This window comes from Simochromis diagramma, unplaced genomic scaffold, assembly GCF_900408965.1.
Source record: "Simochromis diagramma unplaced genomic scaffold, fSimDia1.1 OVJJ01000753.1, whole genome shotgun sequence".
NCBI classification, from domain to species: Eukaryota; Metazoa; Chordata; class Actinopteri; order Cichliformes; family Cichlidae; genus Simochromis; species Simochromis diagramma.
In genome coordinates, this window is record NW_024387523.1 from 20,877,786 (window position 1) to 20,897,841 (window position 20,056).

Below are 20,056 nucleotides of genomic sequence, written 5' to 3' on the forward strand. Positions count from 1 at the left end.
CCTGCATCTTTCTATCTAAAATATAACAGGACACTGGCGTAAATTCTCGATCATTTCACACTTCTGTTTAATCAGTTTTCTGTTTGACATTTATTCAGCTGTGTTAAAACTATAACTTTAATCTCAGCCAAACCGATTTACTCACAAACAAATAAAACACTGAAAAAAGTCAAACAATAACATTTATAAGTTATCTAAGTGACTTATATATCATGTTTAACCTGAGTAGCAAAAGACCGCGGGGGTTTGAAAACGATGTGCCGGGAGTTTGGTGTTCTCGCCCCAGCTAGCTCTCGAGCTGGTGGGTAACAGACGTCTCTGAAAACATCGGAGCACTTTTGCAAATATGCGATATCTTGATAAACCAAGCAGATATTTGAAGTTTACACAGCTACATTCTCGCCTAAAAATATCTCAGACTCAGAAAGAGTAATATTAAAACTAAGTAGCTGATGCCATTGTTGGAAACTGGAATTGGCTGGGGCACACTATGAATTCTGGGATATGGTGGAAGACGAAGGATACACCCGACCCATCCTTCAAATCTGGGGAAAAGGAGGACGCATTTGTCAGCTGCATTTGGACGAGTCTTCGAATTTGGACAGCCTTTGTCGCGTCGCTGTGACGTAATCGGTCTATAAATGCAGCGCCAGGAGGATGCAGCCCATGAATTTGGACACCCCTCCCCCTTATGAGAACACGCTTGGCGACAGTGGGAATAAAAAAACTCTTAACAGGAAAAAACGTCTGTGAGAGGCAGCCATATGACGCAGCCTGTCATGGCCTGGGCCTAGGGACCCAGGCCTCATGTATTTCTGTATTTATGTCTATTTTTCCGTATGTAGTGTTTTGGTTGTTGTGTATCCTTTTTCCTCCGTCTCCCTGTGTGTGTTTATGTTCATTCATATTCCTGGATGTTTTGGGTTGCTGAGGGATTGCGACCCGGAAGTGTTCCCACGCTGGAAGCTGCCACACCTGCCGCTTCTCAGCCATCACCAACTGCAGCTGATGGCCTCGTTAAGAGCGCCCTATTTAAGAGTGTGGCTGAGCTCCAGTCAGCGCTGGATCCTGGAGTCAAAACTCGTTTAATCCTGCTAACCTGAGTGCGTTTGTGTGTTACCGGGAATCGGAGAGCAGAGTGCTTTTGGAGTCACGGTGTTGGGAACAGGAGTTTTTGGAGTTGCTACTTTTCACCTTTCATGGACATCTGCACTATGTTGGATTCAGGGAGAATCGCCACAGGGCCACAGTGCTGGGATTTGTATATAGCCATGTTGTTTTTCCACTCACTGTAAATAAATCCATTGTTCATTAAAAGAGTCCTGTATTTTGGGTCCTCCTTTTCACTGCTACTCCACAGTCTGCCACCGCATTCTGTGACACTAACCTATTTAACCTCTTACTATCCAACAGATCTCTAGCATTTGGGTTTTGCTGTGTTTAGCCATATGCTAACCAACCACATCTTCAGAAGATTAGAAGTTAAAGTAGAAGCAGTAGATGCATTTTGGCCTGACAACTCTTCTTTCATAAGCTTTTTAATTTGGCTGTACCAAACAGGAAAAGCATTAAAAAAAACTTTATGTTAACCCAAGTTGACCCTTTTCCTGTTGAAGCCCTTGGATATTAAGTATTTATGAACACAGGCCCTTGTCAACAAAAAATAAGATGTAACAAGTGCCTTTAAGTTTGTAACTTACCAAGCTGCACTGTGCATGTTTTTCAAAAAACCAGAATTGACCTAGTAGCTGCTGATTACTACAGCATCACTGATGCTTTCCATTTGAAATCCAGACTTTTGTCTTAAAGAGATTTATACTGATATTCCGTTTACATTGTATTTGAATTAAAGTCCAATGTTTTGTTGACCCATTCATCCACACCAACCTCTTCTATATGTCACATCCCATTGCTGTTGTTAAGAGATAATTCTAACCACTGTGTGCACTGTTAAAGTTAGTATATATGAACATTGGAATGGATTGTAATTAAGGAGCAACCTCCAGGGTGAAAAAAAGAAGCCTTCAAGAAAGATCCAAAAACTGCAACTCCTCTAACAGCCACTTGAGGATAGTTCCCACACTGAGTCCTGTAATTCAAGAGGTTAGAGGTCCTGATAAAGTATCAGGGTTTCAGACTGACTTTGGTCATGTTACACTTTCAGTGTAGGAAACTTTGCCAGAATAACTGTTAGCTGTCAGTGACCAGGTGGATGTTCTGAAGTTAATTTACCCAGATTATTTCAACACTCTCTCACTGGAGACACACTACAGAAGTAACAGGATTGGTCTACAAAGAAGTGTTATCATAGTAAGCAATGCCGAGTCATATTGTGTCAGACAAATCTGTTTTGAAACTGTGTAACTGAGCCGCGACGTGAATCATTTCCCTGGGGTATCATATGACAAACAAACACATTGAGAGGGAGAACGCAGCCTCGAGGTACGTCGTCACTAAATCATTTTGCGTTTAATACTCACAGGAGCGCCAGGACTGCCAGGAGGCCCTGGAAGACCCTGGAGAGATAAATAAAAGAAGTCAAATAAGAGAGAAAAATACTCACTCTGTGCTAATGGAAGTAGGAAATACTTACATCTCTTCCATCTCTGCCATTTTCTCCTGCTGGCCCTCGGGGGCCCTCTGGGCCAGGGGTACCTGGGGGGCCTGGGATTGATTTTTCAGGCTGACAGAAGAGACAAACAAACAATTAACATATTATCACAGAAAACTTGAGAAGATCATTTGCTAGATAACTGAATTTAAACATTCAATCTAAACACTTGTGTAGAAGAGAAGATAAAGTCTTTTTCAGCGTAAAGGCTTTTTCTTCACAGATTTAGTTATAATCTATGGAAATTATCTCTGTGCCACCTGGTTTTAAGTCACTTCAGGGCACATGATTTGATGTACAAATGTAAGAATGGTCAACCTATGCAATGCTAAAAACAAATAATATCACCACCATTTATTAGATATAGAACAAAGCATTAAGGCAATTAGGCAACTGAAGCACTGAAACAGATTATTGGTTTAAAATCACAAAGCAAAAAGAAAGTAGAGATGAAAAATAAATACCTCAGCATTGGCATACATCTGAAGAAGCAAGAGAAATCAGATAAAGGGAGAGTTAGTGAAAGTAGTCACACCACCCTCACCAAAAGTGTCAGCAAAAGCGCTCTGGTTCACAACAACGGCAGTGAGTGATGTCATGCTGTCATTTAAATACAAAGCCCCGTAAACAGTACCCACACTCCCCGTGTTAGCCTGAGAGCTAATAGAGTGCACCAGGGCAGGAAATGAGTCTGTCCACAGGGTGTACAATCAGTCACATTTTGATGAAAGTGATTGAATTAAAAAAAAATAAAAACAATTCTCACTAATCCTAATTCATTGCACGGCAGAGTTCACAGAGCACGAAATGTGAGACTGCAGAGTGGCATTTTCATCGCAGGCAGCCATCTCATTAATCACAGTAGAAATGAAACATTATATTTCATTATAAATTAAATTATAAACAGAGAATAACTGGGACACATTGTTGAGGCAGAGAGTAGTATTCCCGGGGTTGGAAAACTCCTTGTGCAGTTGAAAAAGTCAACTGCACAAGGAGTAACTATTCCTATACTTTAGTTTTATTTTTACGTATATGTTTTAATTATGATTAAAAAACAAACAAAAAAAACCCTCTTTCTTGCTACATCCTGTGCAGTTAATTGCTCATAGTAGTGTCTGACTGTATACATCAGATTTTCAGGAGAAAAAAATCACACTGATGATATAATAAAGGGCTCAAAACCTCATGTATCAATTACGATGCACTTGGTGTAACAGGGTTAAAGTTACCCCTTTTCCGCTAATAAAACCGCATAAAGATGGCTGTTTGGTTTCTCCATTAAATACATACATTTGTTTTAAGGCTGTTTTTCACCTATTGAAGTTAACTCCCCTTTAAATATTGCAGTTAACTGTGGATATGCTTTGCTAACCAAGTTAGCTAATACGTGTTGACACTAGCTAACAGTAAAACAGCATAAATAAAATAAAACTGCATATAGAGAGGGCTGTTTGTTTTTCACATTAAATCAATTTTGTTTTAAGGCTGTCTTTTTTAACCCTCCAAAGTTAGCTCCCGTTTAAATATCACAGTTAATTGTGGATATGCTTTGTTAACCAAGTTAGCAAATTAGCTAATAAGTGTTTAAACTAGCTAACAATATGATATCATAACTTTTTTTTTTTTTAAAGCAACAAAAAGGAAGGCCAATATGGCTGCAACCAATACCCTTACTTCGAAATGCTAAGTCCAGGCACCAGTGGGTGGTGTCACAGTTTATATATACAGTCTGTAGGTTTAAAGTAGCTCCTAAACAGCTCTTCCTCCAACAAATGTTTGTAGGACAACAGCTCAATGTTGACAATAAAAAATAAAGAGCTAAAGAGTAAAACTGCTTGGCGAGGTGTTTGTTACACTTCTGCAGCACTGTCTCAGCATTTCTGCCGCTTCCCTTCAAAAATACTGGAAGCTCCATCAACCTGAGTAAAACCACAAACCACAACAGATGCTGAGCAGATCCTTGTCTCCGCTACTGTACCTCAGAGGGAGGCAGCTCATTGCAGCTTTCTCTCTGGGCTCTCTTTGGGTCGCAATGTATCAGCATCCACTGGAGTTCAAACTGTAAAAAAGACATGGTAACATGTGGAATTATTTTCATAAATGAAACTGAGAACAGAAAGGGCTTTGAAATGCTTCTTCGTGGTGCTGTTACTTCTTTGTAGCTTGGAATCAATGCCGTCTATATGGGTTGTTGAGCTTGATTTTCCACCAATGTGATTCTCTGCAGGGATTAAGCCCCCCCCAAATCCCCATCCTTTTTTCCTACTGGGACCCAGCTGAGCAGATTTGCCGTTACAGCAGCACTTTAGAATTATAGCAGAGCTCAGCACACACATAAACCTGAATGTGTTGTTCTCAAAGAGCACAATTTCCCTGATAATGCTCGTAAGGAGGGTGAAAATTATTAAATAGAGCAGGCAGTTCTCCATACTTGCTTACCACTACGGAGGCGTTGGGATCAGCATCCAGCCTGCCAATAAGAGTGTCTCCCTCTGTGTTGATGGAGCCTTTGCCTTTGATGGGTTTCTGATCAACAGGCTGGCAATCCACATACAGCGTGACCTGGTCGTGCTCTACGCCAATCATCACCTTATGCCACTTTGTGTTAAAGAGCACAGAAAGGCCGGGGAAGGTGACTGTCTGCAGATTTCCATCGGGGCCTGTCAGGAAGTACTCCAGAGCCTGCTCGTCGCCATTCAGCCGTAATCCGGCCTGCTTGTAGCCATCTTCATCAACTATTTGCCAGATGTTCCACACCTTGCTCACGGTGTTCTTGATCATGCGGAAGGTCGTCATGAAGGAGTACTCATCTGGGAAGCCACGAGGAAAGTTGAGTCTGAGGGAGAAGTGAGGAGCAGGGGTTCAAATCTTCTGGTTTCTGCCAATCACACCAAAATGCACCGCCACTCACCCAGCCGGGTTAAAACACTCAAAATATTTCCGATGTCAGAGTTAATTTATGATCAGCACTTAGCAAAACTACCATCAAATCAAGTGCAAGACTTGGGTAAAAATAACTCAAAGCCCTGTCGTCATTGTCTTTGAGATTCAAATTAAAGGCACACACTTCAAAGAAACAAAGAGAGGTTTTAAATTCTGCTATTATATCAAAAATCAGATACTGTGAGGGAGTCTGTCTCAGTGCATAAATCAGTAGCTCAGTCACAATATGCTACCCTGGTTAGCATCCAGACTGGTGCTTTCTGTGTTTTTGACAAGCCAACATCTCAGTGGGTGGTGCATTCATAGATGGGCACTACAGCCTTTTACCACCTAGTAAATAACTAAGGTGAGGTAATAAAAACCCAATAAAACAAATGAAGAGCTTTCTCTTCAGCTAAGTGCTGCGAGTATGTGCTGCCTTTGCCCTGCAGACGACAAGAGCAGGAGTGCAGCTGAAGCAAAGACTTCAAAGCACAGCTTGTGCGACTGGACTTGTGAGGTGGGGGGAAAAACAAGTATTTACATTTAGCATGACTGAACCAAGGGGCATAGATGCAGGGTGCCAGCAACTTACATAAGAGCTTCGAAGGAAAGCTGGCCTCCAGGAACAGATTAGCCAAAACAGACTGGAGCGGGCAAGCTGGGAAACAACAGGAGGCATCTCTGCTTACGTAACATTTTGTTCTAGGACAAGTTGCTGGAAATTAACATGTAACATTTGCCAGGTTATTGGGCATCTGGGGTTAGGGTTAAGATCTTTAAACATAAGACTTCAAGTGGTTTTTAAATAAAACGGACTGATGAGCATGTGGCTAGAAGAAACCCCAGCTGTAATCTTGACCCGACACGTGTCTGCAGTGAGTCGGTCCATGTTAAGAGGCTATGTCACTGGGGAAATCTTGATAGTTTAGTTGCTGTAATGATCAGGTGCCCAGGTTTACTATATGTCCATTTTTGACAGGATCCTGGCCATCTGGACATGCAGCTGAACACTTTCTCTAACATCTACTTCAATTCTGCTGCCACAACACCTGCATTCATTTCATATTTCAGCTCTTTATTGTATCATATTTTTTATTACCTTTTTAGCTCTTTACCCACTCCACTTTTTTGTATTTTCTATTTCTGTTATTACTGAATGCCTTCTTTACTGTTTGGGTTGTGACACTGACATATTTATTTTATGGAGCTAAGTTGTTTTTCATGTTTTGTCTGCTTTACCACAGTAAACCCAACCTTTGGCATAAATAAAGCATTTCTTCTCCCATAAATCTTCATCAAGAAAGGTGGAGGTTAAACTATTCCATGTGCCAAGTGCCAAACTGATAACTGGTATTTCAGGTATGATGTGATATTAGCAGACAAACCCCTCGCAGGAGGTGGGGTTCACCCTGGACAGGTACTCAGTCTAACAAAGGGCCATAAACAGAGACACAAACAATGGCTTTGGGCTGTGGCAGGAAGCAGGAGTAGCCGGAGACAATGCAGAGAATATTGTCCATGCTAACAGACTCAAACCCAGGACTTGTGAGGCAACAGTGTAAACCACTGAACCACTCGGCCACCCTGCTGTAGGTCTGTTCCCGTTAAAAGTTATCTGTGGCTTCCCACTATTGCCAAGTGCTTACTTATATTGGATTGTGAGAGAACTGGTGTAGTGACTGCGACCCATTATGAAAGCCCCCGAGAGTGGCTTCTTAGTCTCCCAGGTAGGATTCCACTTAGCCTTCAAATAATGCCCACTATAGTTGTGTTTTATTATTAAAAGGACTGACAGGAGTAATTACACTAGAAGCATTAAAACAAAACGTGACAGCCCACGGGAAATATTGAAGCCCTTGTCACGCTTCCCACCACACAAACAAACAGGCAAGTAACACAATCTGTGTGCCTATTACTGGAAATGATGGTTAACATGGTAACATTTGCAGATCATGGTTAAAAAATGATGTTTAAAAAAGTAGTCCTTTGCACATCCAGATTACTACAGCTAACCTTTAATTACAAACTAGCAAAGATCCTCACAGGAAGCCAGAACTGTTGTCAGTACATGCTATGGTACACTCATACCTAAACGTCTGAAGGTAAGTACAACTTAAAGTTATTAAAGTGGTGAATTATGTTTTTTTTTCTCTTATCCTGACAAAACAGCTTCAATCAGGGTCTTAGTTGCTATTTCTCTGCACTCACTCAAACACATCCAAAAATACTCTGACTCTTTGTGTTTCTAAGAGATGCCAAATACGTCCTGACATGTTTTTTCCTCAAACAATTATACGCCGCTCGCCGAGCAGCAACATTTGTGCCAGACCTGTAATAATGCAACACCTGCATGAGGGCTGGTGCTGTTTGACATTTAAAAAAATCAGCTTCTTTAAAGATGCCCCTGCTTTACTTACATAGTTGGAATTTGGAAGTTGGCCTCTTTGTCGAGGCGGTAGGCCACCTGGAGGTTTGTGGAGCCATCCACTTTCCTCACACCTTTCAGGGGAATAACATCCAGCTGGAACTGAGTGATCAGATCAAACCCTACATGGGATAATGACACGATGGCAGGATTGAATGTGATGGAAGCAACACGTCTCAAAAACATTTAGATGGGCCAGTAAAAGGCTGGAAATATTAAAAAAGCAGCAAATATCACATATTGTGTATAAAACATGGGTTTACAACGGCGTCCCCCAACCCTCCGGCCACGGATCAGTACCGGCCCGTGAGTCATTTGGTACCGGGCCGCGAGAGTTGAGGCTCGGGTGTGAAATTTATGGTTTTCAGGGTTTTTATCGTTATTTTTTGTAATCGTTTTTATCGATAACTCGGTTTCCCTGGGTCTTTTCCCATGTGTTATGAATGGTTTTATTTTGTTGTATTTATCCACAACACCTTAAAGGCCAGTCTGTGAAAATATTGTTGGACATAAACTGCCCGTTACCCGTGTGAGAAACAGGCAGAGCAATTTCATTCTCTTCCACTAGAGGGCAGTACAACTACCTGCTCTAATTAAACGGGTTGCCATCTGCCAGTAAAGCAGAAGAAGACGAAGAAGCAATTATGGTAGTCATGCTGTGAGTAAAATGACGCAGCACGTAATAGCAATACATAAATATTGTCCGTGAAAATATTGTCGGACATAAACTGGTCCGTGGCGCAAAAAAGGCTGGGAACCGCTGGTTTGCGAGATTTGCAGATCTTTGCATACTGTTTCAATTTACATTTTGCATAATGTTCCAACATATTCAGAACAGAACTGGGTTTGCAGTATTAGTGCTGATCCCATTAGTGTGAAGGGAACAACAATATCATTAGCATTATGATTAGCACTGCACATAACATGAGCACTAATGTAAGTTTAAACATTTCAATAACAATCATTTTGATTTTACTGTCTGTGATTCCACATCTACTCACACTAATAATATAATCGTTAGTGGTTTTGTGTCAGACCATTCCTGCTACATTCATGCATAAAGTAGTGATCAGCACTTTTGTTGTATAGCTCGTTTGTAGAAACAGCTTTCATGTGCAGTGCAGCCTGTTTTGAAATGATCTTATGACAAGGCAGCGAATCAGTTGTCGCTTCAGCTTCTGTACATTTACTACATATGTTTGTTGTATTTACATTGACACAGTTTAACTTGGCAGGAGTTACAGGAGCTTGCATGGATAAAATATTAATGAGGTGCATTCACTGTATGGGGCAGGCTGATTTCCAATCCTTGCCAAATAGTCTTTTCATACATTTAAAGTGTAAACTCTTCCTTATGAACAGGATGTAAACAAAGACGCTTTTTACTTTATTGTAAATAACTTAAAACCACAGAGCAGCATGTGAGCAGATGTGTAGGAGTGAACAGAGCAGCAGTGCCAAGCGGTTACAAGCTGCTGAGTTTGTATTGTTCTACAGTTTTGTTAAACTCAAGTGGAACATTTTATTTGCCTCATTTGAAATCTTGAGGCATTAGGCAGCCCACCCTGTTCCTCCAATTAAACTCACCGCCTTCTTTTTCTCTTTTAGGGATTTTCTAGACTTGGATTTGTTGTTTTAAAGCTTCTGTTGTATATTTTCAAAGAGTGTCCCACTAAGTATTTTACCTGGAAGGTCATCTTGGCCACTTCTTATTGGCGGGCAGACAGAATCTCCATCCAGTCTGTTCAGGTCCAGTTCTGACGGGACAAAAAGAAAAGAAAAAATCCTGCCGCACTTGTTGTTTGCTTTAAATGTGGCAAGGCTAATATATAATACTGGCCACTTTCATTCATTTGTCATAGACAGCAACAAAGGAGAAGCAAGGTCTGGATTAACATCACAAGGTTCATTCTGTTCATCTGGATGTAGCTGAAAATGCTACATCCAGATAAACAGAATCAGCCTTTTGGGATTTACTTAGCTGGATGATTGAGCATTAAGACAGTTGCAGTTCAGACTAATCAAAGCAGTGTTTGAAATTTATAATACAGATCTCTCACCGCCCTGTTCAGAATATTCCACCAAGGTCAGAAACTACAACAGGCAGAAAAAGCCACAAGTCATTAGGAACATTTTAGCGGGGTAATGTGGAAGCAATTTATCAAAATTACAACCTGCTAACATCCCACCACCATCCTGTTTCTGATTTCATCATTAATATTACACATTTATTCTATAATTTTATGCTCATAATAAAATAATGGACAGGTTTTACATCACAACAGGTTTACAGTTGATAGAGTTTCTAGTGAAAAACACTTTCATCGTCACAGAAAATCTATTTGTGTGATGTGCCAGAGGAGGGCGCTATCCTGACTCCTCACAGTGCAGTTGTTCAGGAGGAAATCCTCGTGAATAACTCTGGGAAACGAAGATGGTGAGAGCCAGAGGGGCTCCCCAGTCAATGAGCTGACTCAGCTCATTGACAGCGAGCGGCGTGAACACAACACATCTGGAAGTCGTTCCCACATCCCCATTAAAACTGCTGAGAAATGAGATAAAGTGGTGAGACGATATTTATAATCCCATATTTACCACCACTAAATACTTATCTGACTGTGCATGTGGGCCTCAAGTTGTTAAAAGTTACTGCTTGCCGCAGCGTTACGCTCAGAAAGCCAGTCATTAGTGCAACGAGCTGGAGATGAACCACGTTTAAAATGCCACGTGCATCTGCATGTGTGCGCCTGGATAATGAGGCGAATTCCACAAAGCGGTGCACAATCTGCCCCAAACAAGAGCGGGGAGTGAGTCTGCCGCGATTATCAGAGTGCACGTTTAATCCGATGTACTGCCACCACACAGACCGGCACAATATGTCAATAATATACTATTTATGGCTTTTGATTTGTGACTTCTAATGATGAGTCTGACTTATCAAAGGTCAGCATTTGGGTGTTAACAGTAACCTTCTTTCTTTGTGTTTATAAGACAGAGTCACAGCAATGGTGTAATCCATGTAAGATATGGGACTCTGATTTGTGTTGTGTCAGGTGACTCCACACTGTGCTGCAATGTGACTTACGACCAAAAGCTGGAGTGAGGAGGAAGGACAGAAGAGCCACACAGATGGGGGAGTAAGCCGACATCAATAGATGGCACGGTTGCTTTCTGTTCAGGAATGATGGAGAAACATCAGTATCACACTCACAGGTCTCTTTGACTGAGTTTATAACACAACACATGAATAACATGTAGCAGGTGACCTCTGTGTTTTCTTTGCATTGCAGTTAAGATAAAGGAGAAAAAGAAAAATGCTGTATGTGATGTTGATGGTGCATGAAGTTGGAGAAATTGTTTGACAAGTACCTTTTGGATTTTGAATGGAACAAAGATTTTTGCTACATGATTTGAAGATCAACTATATTTAATTTGGAGAAACCCAAACCTCGGAGCCATAGATAAATCAGTCATCTCACTGCGTTACAGTAATTACAGTGATCTATGGTAAATTTAAAGGTACTACAGTCATTTCAGTTTTATTTCAATAAGGGGTTAAACCAGTGTTTTCCAGCCACTGTGCCGCAGCACATAGGTGTGCCATGAGAAATGATCAAGTGTACCGTGGGAGATTATCTGGTTTCACCTGATTGGTAATCTAAGCCAGCGGTCTCCAACCCCCGGGACGAGTCGTTTGGTACCAGGCCGCGAGAGTTGAGGCTCGGGTGTGAAATTTATGGTTTTCAGGGTTTTTATCGTTATTTTTTAAATGCTTTTATCATTAACTCCGTTTCCCTGGGTCTTTTTCTCTGTGTTATGATTAAATCTTCTTTTTTTGGCAACGGTACTGGTTTTATTTTGTTGTATTTACACCGGTCTGTGAAAATATTGTCAGACATAAACTGGTCAGTGGCGCAAAAAAGGTTGGGGACCGCTGCTCTAAGCGACCCACGTGAGAAACAGGCAGAGCAATTACACTCTCTTCCATTAGAGGGCAGTACAACTACCTGCTCTAATTAAATGGGTTGCCAACTGCCAGTAAAACAGAAGAAGACGAAGAAGCAATTACGTAATAGTCATGCTGTGAGTAGAACAACACAGCACATAATAGCAATAGATAAATAGTTAAATAGTTGAAAAGAAACAGTAGTCAGTCTGACCTGGGTCCTGGAGAAAATCCGACCCAGATGAAGGCCCTAGCATGAGTAGTGGTCAGAAGAAAGCAGCATATCAGGGACAAATCGAAACAATTACACTATGCCCGGTGCGCGGGAAAAAACTATCAACTATCAATATTTCCCAGCTCCAAAAGGCTGGGAAACAGTTGGTTAAGCTCCTTATATGTCAAATGTGTTACCGTATAAGCTGAATGAAAAAGTTGTAAGCAGCTTCCAAGTTTGAAAATTGACATGAACATGGAGGGGCGTTAAAGCGGGATTAATTTTAATTGCCACCAGGGGGAGGTAGCTAGGTTTTTAAAAACACTTCCAGTCATACTAAAGTGTATGAGACAGTGTATGAGCCCCTCTGACGTGACCTCTGCAAAGGTTGTGTGTTGTATGCAGATGTCTAGAATCGGTTTGTTCATAACTGTTTTTTATTGAGCATAGTTTCATTGTTCTAATGAAATGTTCTAGTTTGACTACAGGCAAACTAGCTATTGGTGACATAAAGTGATAAATAACCTTTTTGTCATATATCAGACATGTATTCTGTTAGTAAATGCATCACAAGGTTACCTCAAAAACTGTATGTCTAGAATGTCAACAAGCGGCCAGCAGTCAGCTTCACACTGGAACCATTTAGCAAATTCATTTAGAGAATTAATGATGTCAGAAAATAAGCAGCCTTACTATTTCCTCAAAACCATTACTACAAGTCAGGGGTAAGCTGATCTTTTCATCGCTATGCTCAGAGGGCATCATCATGTGTTATGCAGGCAAACAAACTGTATTTCAATGGCTCCATCCACTCGTGCTTAACTTAAATCAGATCATTTCTGCCCGGCTGTCTCCGAGGCAAATTCTAATCCTTCATATGGAGAGCTTTCTCAATGAGGGCATGAACTTATGTGCATATTTACTAATTACTTCTACGAGCATCAATGAAACACTTCACCAAAACTTTCAGTTGAAGTATCTCTCTATTTACTTAAATATTGCCAAAGGTGGCTGATATAAATAATAATGGATTGGATTTATACAGCGCTTTTCAAGGCACCCAAAGCGCTTTACAATGCCACTATTCATTCACTCTCACATTCACACACTGGTGGAGGCAGCTAGAGTTGTAGCCACAGCTGCCCTGGGGCAGACTGACAGAAGCGAGGCTGCCATATTGCGCCATCGGCCCCTCTGGCCAACACCAGTAGGCAAGTAGGGTAAAGTGTCTTGCTCAGGGACACAACAACCAGGACAGCCCAGGGATCGAACCGGCAACCTTCCGGTTACAGATGCGATTCCCAACCCCCTGAGCCACGGTCGCCAGTAGCAGTAGCTGCACAGCTTTTTGAGGTTATCTTTCACAGCTGAAGTGTCTGAGCAGTGCTACATTTTGTTCACACTTGTATTATCACACTCGGCCACTTTAGCTTCCTTTATGTGTCCTGCGTTGTGAAAGCTTTCTACAGCTATTCTGAATCCGTCGTCAACATGACTGATAGAGACAGTGAGGCCTCTCCTCTGAAGGCAAATGCTGCAGCTTGTCTAGCTGAGAAATGGATGAGGTTGGGGTGATGTTACTGAGGGCGTAACCTACCTCTAGAGTGTGAACTCTCCTGCTAATGTGTGTGTTTGCTTGAGGAATATGTACCAGTGTGTGTGTAGTGTCTGAAGAAATGACTAATGGCTAAGTCAGCAAGGCCTCTTCAGAGGAGGCGTGGTCTCAAACACTATGCCCTTCACGTTAAAGGAGCATCTTCAGAGCCCCAGTGGGCTGTCTGTCTTAAGCACCAATCCATCACTGTTCTAGACTAGTGCAGCTATATGGGGCTCAAATGTATGATTTTATTCTTATTTTAAAGGGCCTGACATTTGCGGAAAATTTGCCAAGACTTGAGCAATCGTTCACCTTGCTTTCAATCTTTCAGCCTTTCCTAACTAAGTTAACCATGTCTAAATCTAGCAGTCAGAGTTCAGTTGTTGTAGTTACAACAGAAGCTAAAAAGGACAGGCTACTGGAAATATGTGGTGTTAATAGTAGATTTCTTTAAAGTACCGTGATAAATATTGCGTGACACACCAACATTTTCTATTGTGGCAGAAATATCTAATCAGTTTAAAGCAGCAGCTTTATCAGCTAAGTTTAAGGTTTCAATTCTACTTTTTAAAGTTTTAATCCTACTTAAGACACACAACAACTTTGTGCAGTGGATAGATGTGCGTTTACAGTGCAATGGATGAATTCAGACACACTCACATAAAGTGTACCTAGTTTGATCTTGCAACACTCAACAGTCTATCTTTCCGAAACTGGCTTCTTGCGAGTAAAAGAGTGGTATTGATTCTTCATCTTACTCTCAGCAAGAAAGCAAGTAAATTTATAGCCCTGCATGTCAGAGAATTCCTCTAAGACAGGTAAGTATTTTCTTTGAAGCATGATTTGAGTTTTTCTTTGTTTTCCTTGGAGGATTTCTTCCTATAACTGTTCATCAAGCTTGTCTTCCATCTGACTATATTTAGCTTCTTCCTACAGTTCTGTAAACAACAACAGAAATATAAGAAAGAGAAAGCTTCGCTTCATAGAGATGTTGGGAATGAAAAACTCCCTTTTAATAATAAATCTTTTATGTGCTACTTTGTCACTGACGAAACTGATAAAAATTGATGAAAAAATATAAACGGGTTAGAAGTGAAATATATAAGAAAACCCTACCTCTACCATCAGAAGACAAGACAAAACCTCTGTTATATTCCTAGAACAATCCTTTCATGTAATCATTCTTTCAGCTCAGTTAGGTAATGATGTGCCCTCTCCTTTAACTCCTGACTGAATTCCCGAGTCATCGTCTTTTGGCTTTTGACATGGTTGTAAGTGACAGACTTTCCCTTTGCTGTTGTGCATGTTTCAGTACCCCTTAGGCACTCCCAAAATGCTGAGAGCAAGCCAGCTTGCCAACTCTTGACATAATTAATGCTCTCCCATTTGTGTTAATTACCCAAGAATGGATCGCTGTTGGCCATGAAGCAACTGGCCATGTGGTTCAGTCATATTCAAGTTGACTGTAGCAGGAAATGTGTGGACAAAAACTTTGAGGAGTACAGTATCTATGTGAAAATGTTCAGTGCTGTTGAAGCCGGTGGTATTATTCAGATAAGAACTCTTTTATCCTAACAGCCGGAAGGGAAACAGCGAAGACGTGTGCATAGATGTGGTTGGATTAAAAGACAAACGTCTAATTTCTTTAATTTATGCTCAGACGATTCTTATTACACCCATAAAGTTATGAGAAAGAGAAAATGGAGCCATTTCCTCCTACTAAATAAAGATTACAAATTTATTATTAGTTAGTGTGAAATGGCTCTGCATAAATTTGGAAATAATAAAAAAAAATTTATGAAGAGCCCTGACAGAAAGACAGATATTTGAGATATTTACCTCCTCAAACCGGAGACTTTGAGGGCCATGTTTCACACCCCCTCCGTGACGGGACACAGACAGAGCTCGGCAGAGAGGCGCTCAGTCGAGATGCAGAAGCAGAAGGAGCCGCGGTCATGAAATTCCCTCCCTAGAAGTCGGTCCTACCTGCGCATGTTGAGGGATTAACCGGAGTGGCACAGGGGATGCTCAAGCATTTTTGGAGGGCACATAAAAAGTTTGTTCAGTGGGCTCTTATTGGCCAGGGGTTTTCTGGAGGTGGTGACTAAGTTTTATTACCATCACTTAAAAAGATGCAGAAACCCATATGGCCTTTATGTGAAACACCTCTGCCCGCTTCTCTTCTTTTATGGTGCCTCCTAATGACATGTGCTGCCTGCGTGTAATTCTCCTAATAATCATCGTCAAGATAGCGAAGAAGCAGCCGGAGAGTGATGAAATGTGGATTTCATAATCATGTTCACTCATCAGTTTACCTGGAGAAGGCATGTTAGCCTGTAGCGCTGAAGAAAGCCTTGTTATTACCTTGAAGGGCCTCAGGCAGACACACTGTTTATGTTTCCTGCCTGTTGTGCAGTTGATTCTTTGGTGTTAGGTTCTTAGATCTTCTGAAGTGAAAACCAAAGGCTATGACGCGGTTTCTTGCAAGACAGCTTTCGTTAGCATGCACAGGTATGCTGACATGTCTCACAGGGCTATGTTGCCCAAAAATATGTCAGAGGAGGCAGGAACTGCTTGGCTCATAGGCACAGATCTCTCTGTGGAAAAAAGAAAACCCCTTTTAACCACAATTGCACAAAAAAATGCCTTGGCTTTGACAAAATTACATGCCGCAGTGTGTTTTTATTCATAAGGCTGTTTATTTTTTTTATATTTCCCTGGGGTATATAGGTCTATTGATCCTGGCAACTGCTGTCCCTTCTATATGATGTGATATTGTGAATCAATAGCCTCACAGTCTTCTGATACTCAGTTTACTACCAGAATTTGTTACTATATCATATTTCACGAATCGATTGTTTGTGTAGCCACACCAACGCACTCATCTCAGAGAGTTGTAAAGGAAACACGATACAGATATTGGCGCTCCTCAGAGATTCAGCAGAAAGATCATGTGTCCAGCCTGGATAATGAAGACCTCCTGCTCTCAATGAGACAACATGCACAGACGGCGCAAGGAGAGAGAAAGAGAAGGCATTTTGGGATGATCCAGCCATGAGACTCGCCACATGACCAGGCAACTTGTGATCTGGAGTCAGATGAGACCCTCTAGTTTTTTTTTTTAAACCATCGAGGAAATCTTTTTACACCCTGAGAAGTAACAAACATACACACAAGCTTCAAATGTGGCCTCATTTCACGTGAGCTAAAAGGCTACAGCATTGTTAGCTAACGAGCTAAAGAGTAAGATAACAGAGGAGGTTTCGCTAACTCCACACTGTAGCAAAAGTCCTTACAGAACATGCTATTGTTGTTTCTGGGGTGTAAAGTAGTGCAGTTTTAGAATAACTACTGGTGTCTCACACAATGTCTTTGGTAATGGTGTGTCCAAATTCATAGGCTGCATCCTCCTGAGGACCCGGTCTTCGCGGTCTACATGGGCCGGGTCCTCCGAAGGCCCAGTGTTGCCTTCTTAGCGACTTTGTCGATATATTTAGCAAGTTTTCAGACCCCCTCAGCAACTTTTTTCTAAAAAGCGACTAGCGACAAATCTGGTGACTTTTTCTGGTGTTATGGGAGACTCATTTATGACGACTTTTTGACGGGAAAGCGCGTATCGCTCTTACTCTCAACAAGCAGCAGGTGCTGCCATGGGCACCTCGCCCGTGCCAAAGCGCTCACGGGCGGAGGATAGTCCTCCCCCAGCTGCTATCAGGGCAGCAGATGTTCACATCTATGCGTCCAAACTGCAAATGAATCGCGCATGAGCGAAGCCGCTGCTCCCTGCACTGACTGTAGCGCAGTCAGTTCTTCTTTTGTTGTTATGTTGTTTTGTGGATCACAAGGGTTAAAACTACTTATAAACACACAAACACACACACACACACACACACACACAAAGTAACTCTATCAGAGTGCCTATTTCGGGACACTTTTGCCAGTCCAAACCTGGATAAAGGAGTAGGGTTGGAATTGTGACATTAAAAAAACAATAATTGTTAAAAGAAAGTTAATTTGTAGTTCTAAATAAATTCTAAATGCATTTAGGACGTTTTTAACTCACTTTATGTCTCTTCCACAATGAGACATAAACCTACAACCGAGGTTACAATTACATTAGCATGACCAATTATGCAAATAATTATGCATTTAGCGAATTCTAGCGACTTTTAGGACAGCCGATAGCGGTTTTCCTTACTGAGGAGTTGGCAACACTGCGAAGGCTGGGTAGGCCGGAAGTGAGCAGCTGTGAAACTGGACCGTGTAGCCTTCCGTTAACACTGCTAATGCTGGGAGGAAGCTAAAGATAATGCTAACAAGACTGAATGCACTTTTCATTTAGTGGTGGAATTTAGCCGCTGACTAGCATTAGAGAGCCAAAAAATGCTAAAAACATCTTTAATGAAAAACGCCAGTCCTAAAGTGAAACATTAGCTGTTGTAGCTGTTCCACCTATAAATACATTTAAACATATAGTTAAAAAAAACTATATGTGAAATGAAAACAAAATGATAAATACTGTATGCTTAGCTTTTCTATACTGGAAGTCTACATGAATGTAGTACTGTGGAAAGAACACATTTCTTTGTTTTGTCAAGTTTGTGAAATTCAGATGTGATAAACACATTTGGTGGATTATAGTTTTTGTTATTGGCAGTTTCACTCAATTTTTTTTTGTTTTGTTTGCATTTGGACTTCTTTTAACAGAACGGTATTTGGTTTTATTTAACAACTTTACTGTTCAGAAAGCAGCAGGAAAATTTTGCTTAGGACCATCAAACAGTTGTAGTTTTTTGCTTTTTAGCAAATATGACTAATATCCAAGTGTGTGTAACTTTACTTTAGGTATAAAAGGTCATCAGTGTTAAGACTCACACAATTTTCAACTTCATTAGTGATAGGGATTAAAAACAAATGCCTACATAAATCTATCAAATCCAACTTGATAGTAGAATTAAACAAATATCGCATTTAATCGCAATAATAAGCAATGCAAGCTTGATATTGGACTCTCAGAAAATTGGTGCCCTTGCTGTATAACCTCGGGAAATTCAGCCAGTTTTTTTTTCTTTCCCCAGACTATATAGTCATCTGGGCTCTGGCAACTGCCTGAAAAACTGAAAAAAAGAAAATCAATAGTGCTCCCCTTTTAATCAAGAGTGCTTGGAGCTTATGGCAGAATGCCACAAGAGAAAAGCAGCAATTGACTTTGGGTTTTTAAGCAGAAGGTGAAGCTTAGAACACAGGAGAACTGTTATCCAGCACTCACTTGGTGAATCAGAGACACAGAAGAACCAAACAAATTGTTAGAGGAAACTAATGCTCTGCTGCTGACAGCAGTTAAACACACAGTTGCCATAGCCAGCAGATTATGGGCATTTTTATTCATTTGTTACATAACCCTCCCCTCCCCCTTATCTGACAAGTGATTAGTCAGTGAAGAGTTGTTTAACCAGGACAGATGGCTTTTTAATTGTACCTGATTGCCAAGAACAAGCTAGACAGTGGCTACTGTGTGAATTTATTGTGTCTTCAAGAAGAAAACCTAGATCAGGAATCCAGATTGTTGTCTTACATGATCAAAACAATCAAACAGATGAGGTCGTCCACCTAATGATTCAATATGTTTTATTCTAGGGGGAAGAAATTGCTTACTGTATCATTTTGTTTGGAGTCATAGCATTTTTCAGCCATTTGTTTTGATTTTACTGCTTCTAACTTTACTGCTATGCTTCAATCTCCTCAGCAAAATCTCCATCAGGAGCTGTTTTTAGAAAAACCCACTGTTCTGCTAACCATTATCAGGTAGGCTATGTTTAGAACTAGTTGGTTGAACACAGTGGAGGATTTAGCCAATAAACTTACAAATACACAGCTGAAGTGTTGGTAGTGGGTAAAATACAGACAGGAGAATGCATCGGTTTTAGGGCCAAAAACCTGTGTGGAGCCAGAAAAATCTCACAGGAAAACAAAATAGCATTGAAAACAAAACAGGTAAGGAAATCCTGGGCAGTTTAAACGATGAACAGCACTTTTGGGTCGCAAACACAAAGCTAACATGGAAGTGCAGATCTTGTTCAATGAGCAGTAGGGAGCGACTCCACTGGTTCCAAAAAGACTTCTGGTTGTAATAAACATCTGTTGGAGAAATCCTTGCTCCCATGCTCTGTGGCCTCCATGAACACTTTCCTGATAAGTTTATGGGTTAAATAGCTAGTTTTAGCTCATTACCATGGACTGGATCTACCACGGATGCATAATGGATAAGGCTAAGTAACGGATTCTAGTTGCACAACAAAATGAATATAGAACAGATCAGGACTGGAAACCATTTG

General features: G+C 41.0%; 1 protein-coding gene across 4 annotated transcripts in view; it reads right to left on the reverse strand.

The window, feature by feature from the left end:
* Positions 1-17,151, reverse strand: part of LOC120727260 (collagen alpha-1(IX) chain) — a 32,874-nt gene extending 15,723 nt beyond the window's left edge. The window contains exons 1-10 of one of the 4 annotated variants that reach the window (XM_040021487.1): positions 16,086-17,151; positions 15,561-15,707; positions 11,050-11,135; positions 9,650-9,721; positions 7,957-8,086; positions 5,054-5,450; positions 4,593-4,673; positions 3,076-3,093; positions 2,594-2,683; positions 2,481-2,516 (exon numbers count right to left, since the gene is read on the reverse strand). In XM_040021487.1, the coding sequence (XP_039877421.1) occupies positions 2,481-2,516; positions 2,594-2,683; positions 3,076-3,093; positions 4,593-4,673; positions 5,054-5,450; positions 7,957-8,086; positions 9,650-9,721; positions 11,050-11,135; positions 15,561-15,589 (939 nt within the window). In that variant the 5' untranslated portion in view covers positions 15,590-15,707; positions 16,086-17,151. Of the gene's footprint in view, positions 1-2,480; positions 2,517-2,593; positions 2,684-3,075; positions 3,094-4,592; positions 4,674-5,053; positions 5,451-7,956; positions 8,087-9,649; positions 9,722-11,049; positions 11,643-15,560 lie in introns of those variants that run through there. The other 3 variants (XM_040021486.1, XM_040021484.1, XM_040021485.1) reach the window with 3 other exon arrangements.
* Between the last annotated feature and the right edge of the window lie 2,905 nt (positions 17,152-20,056).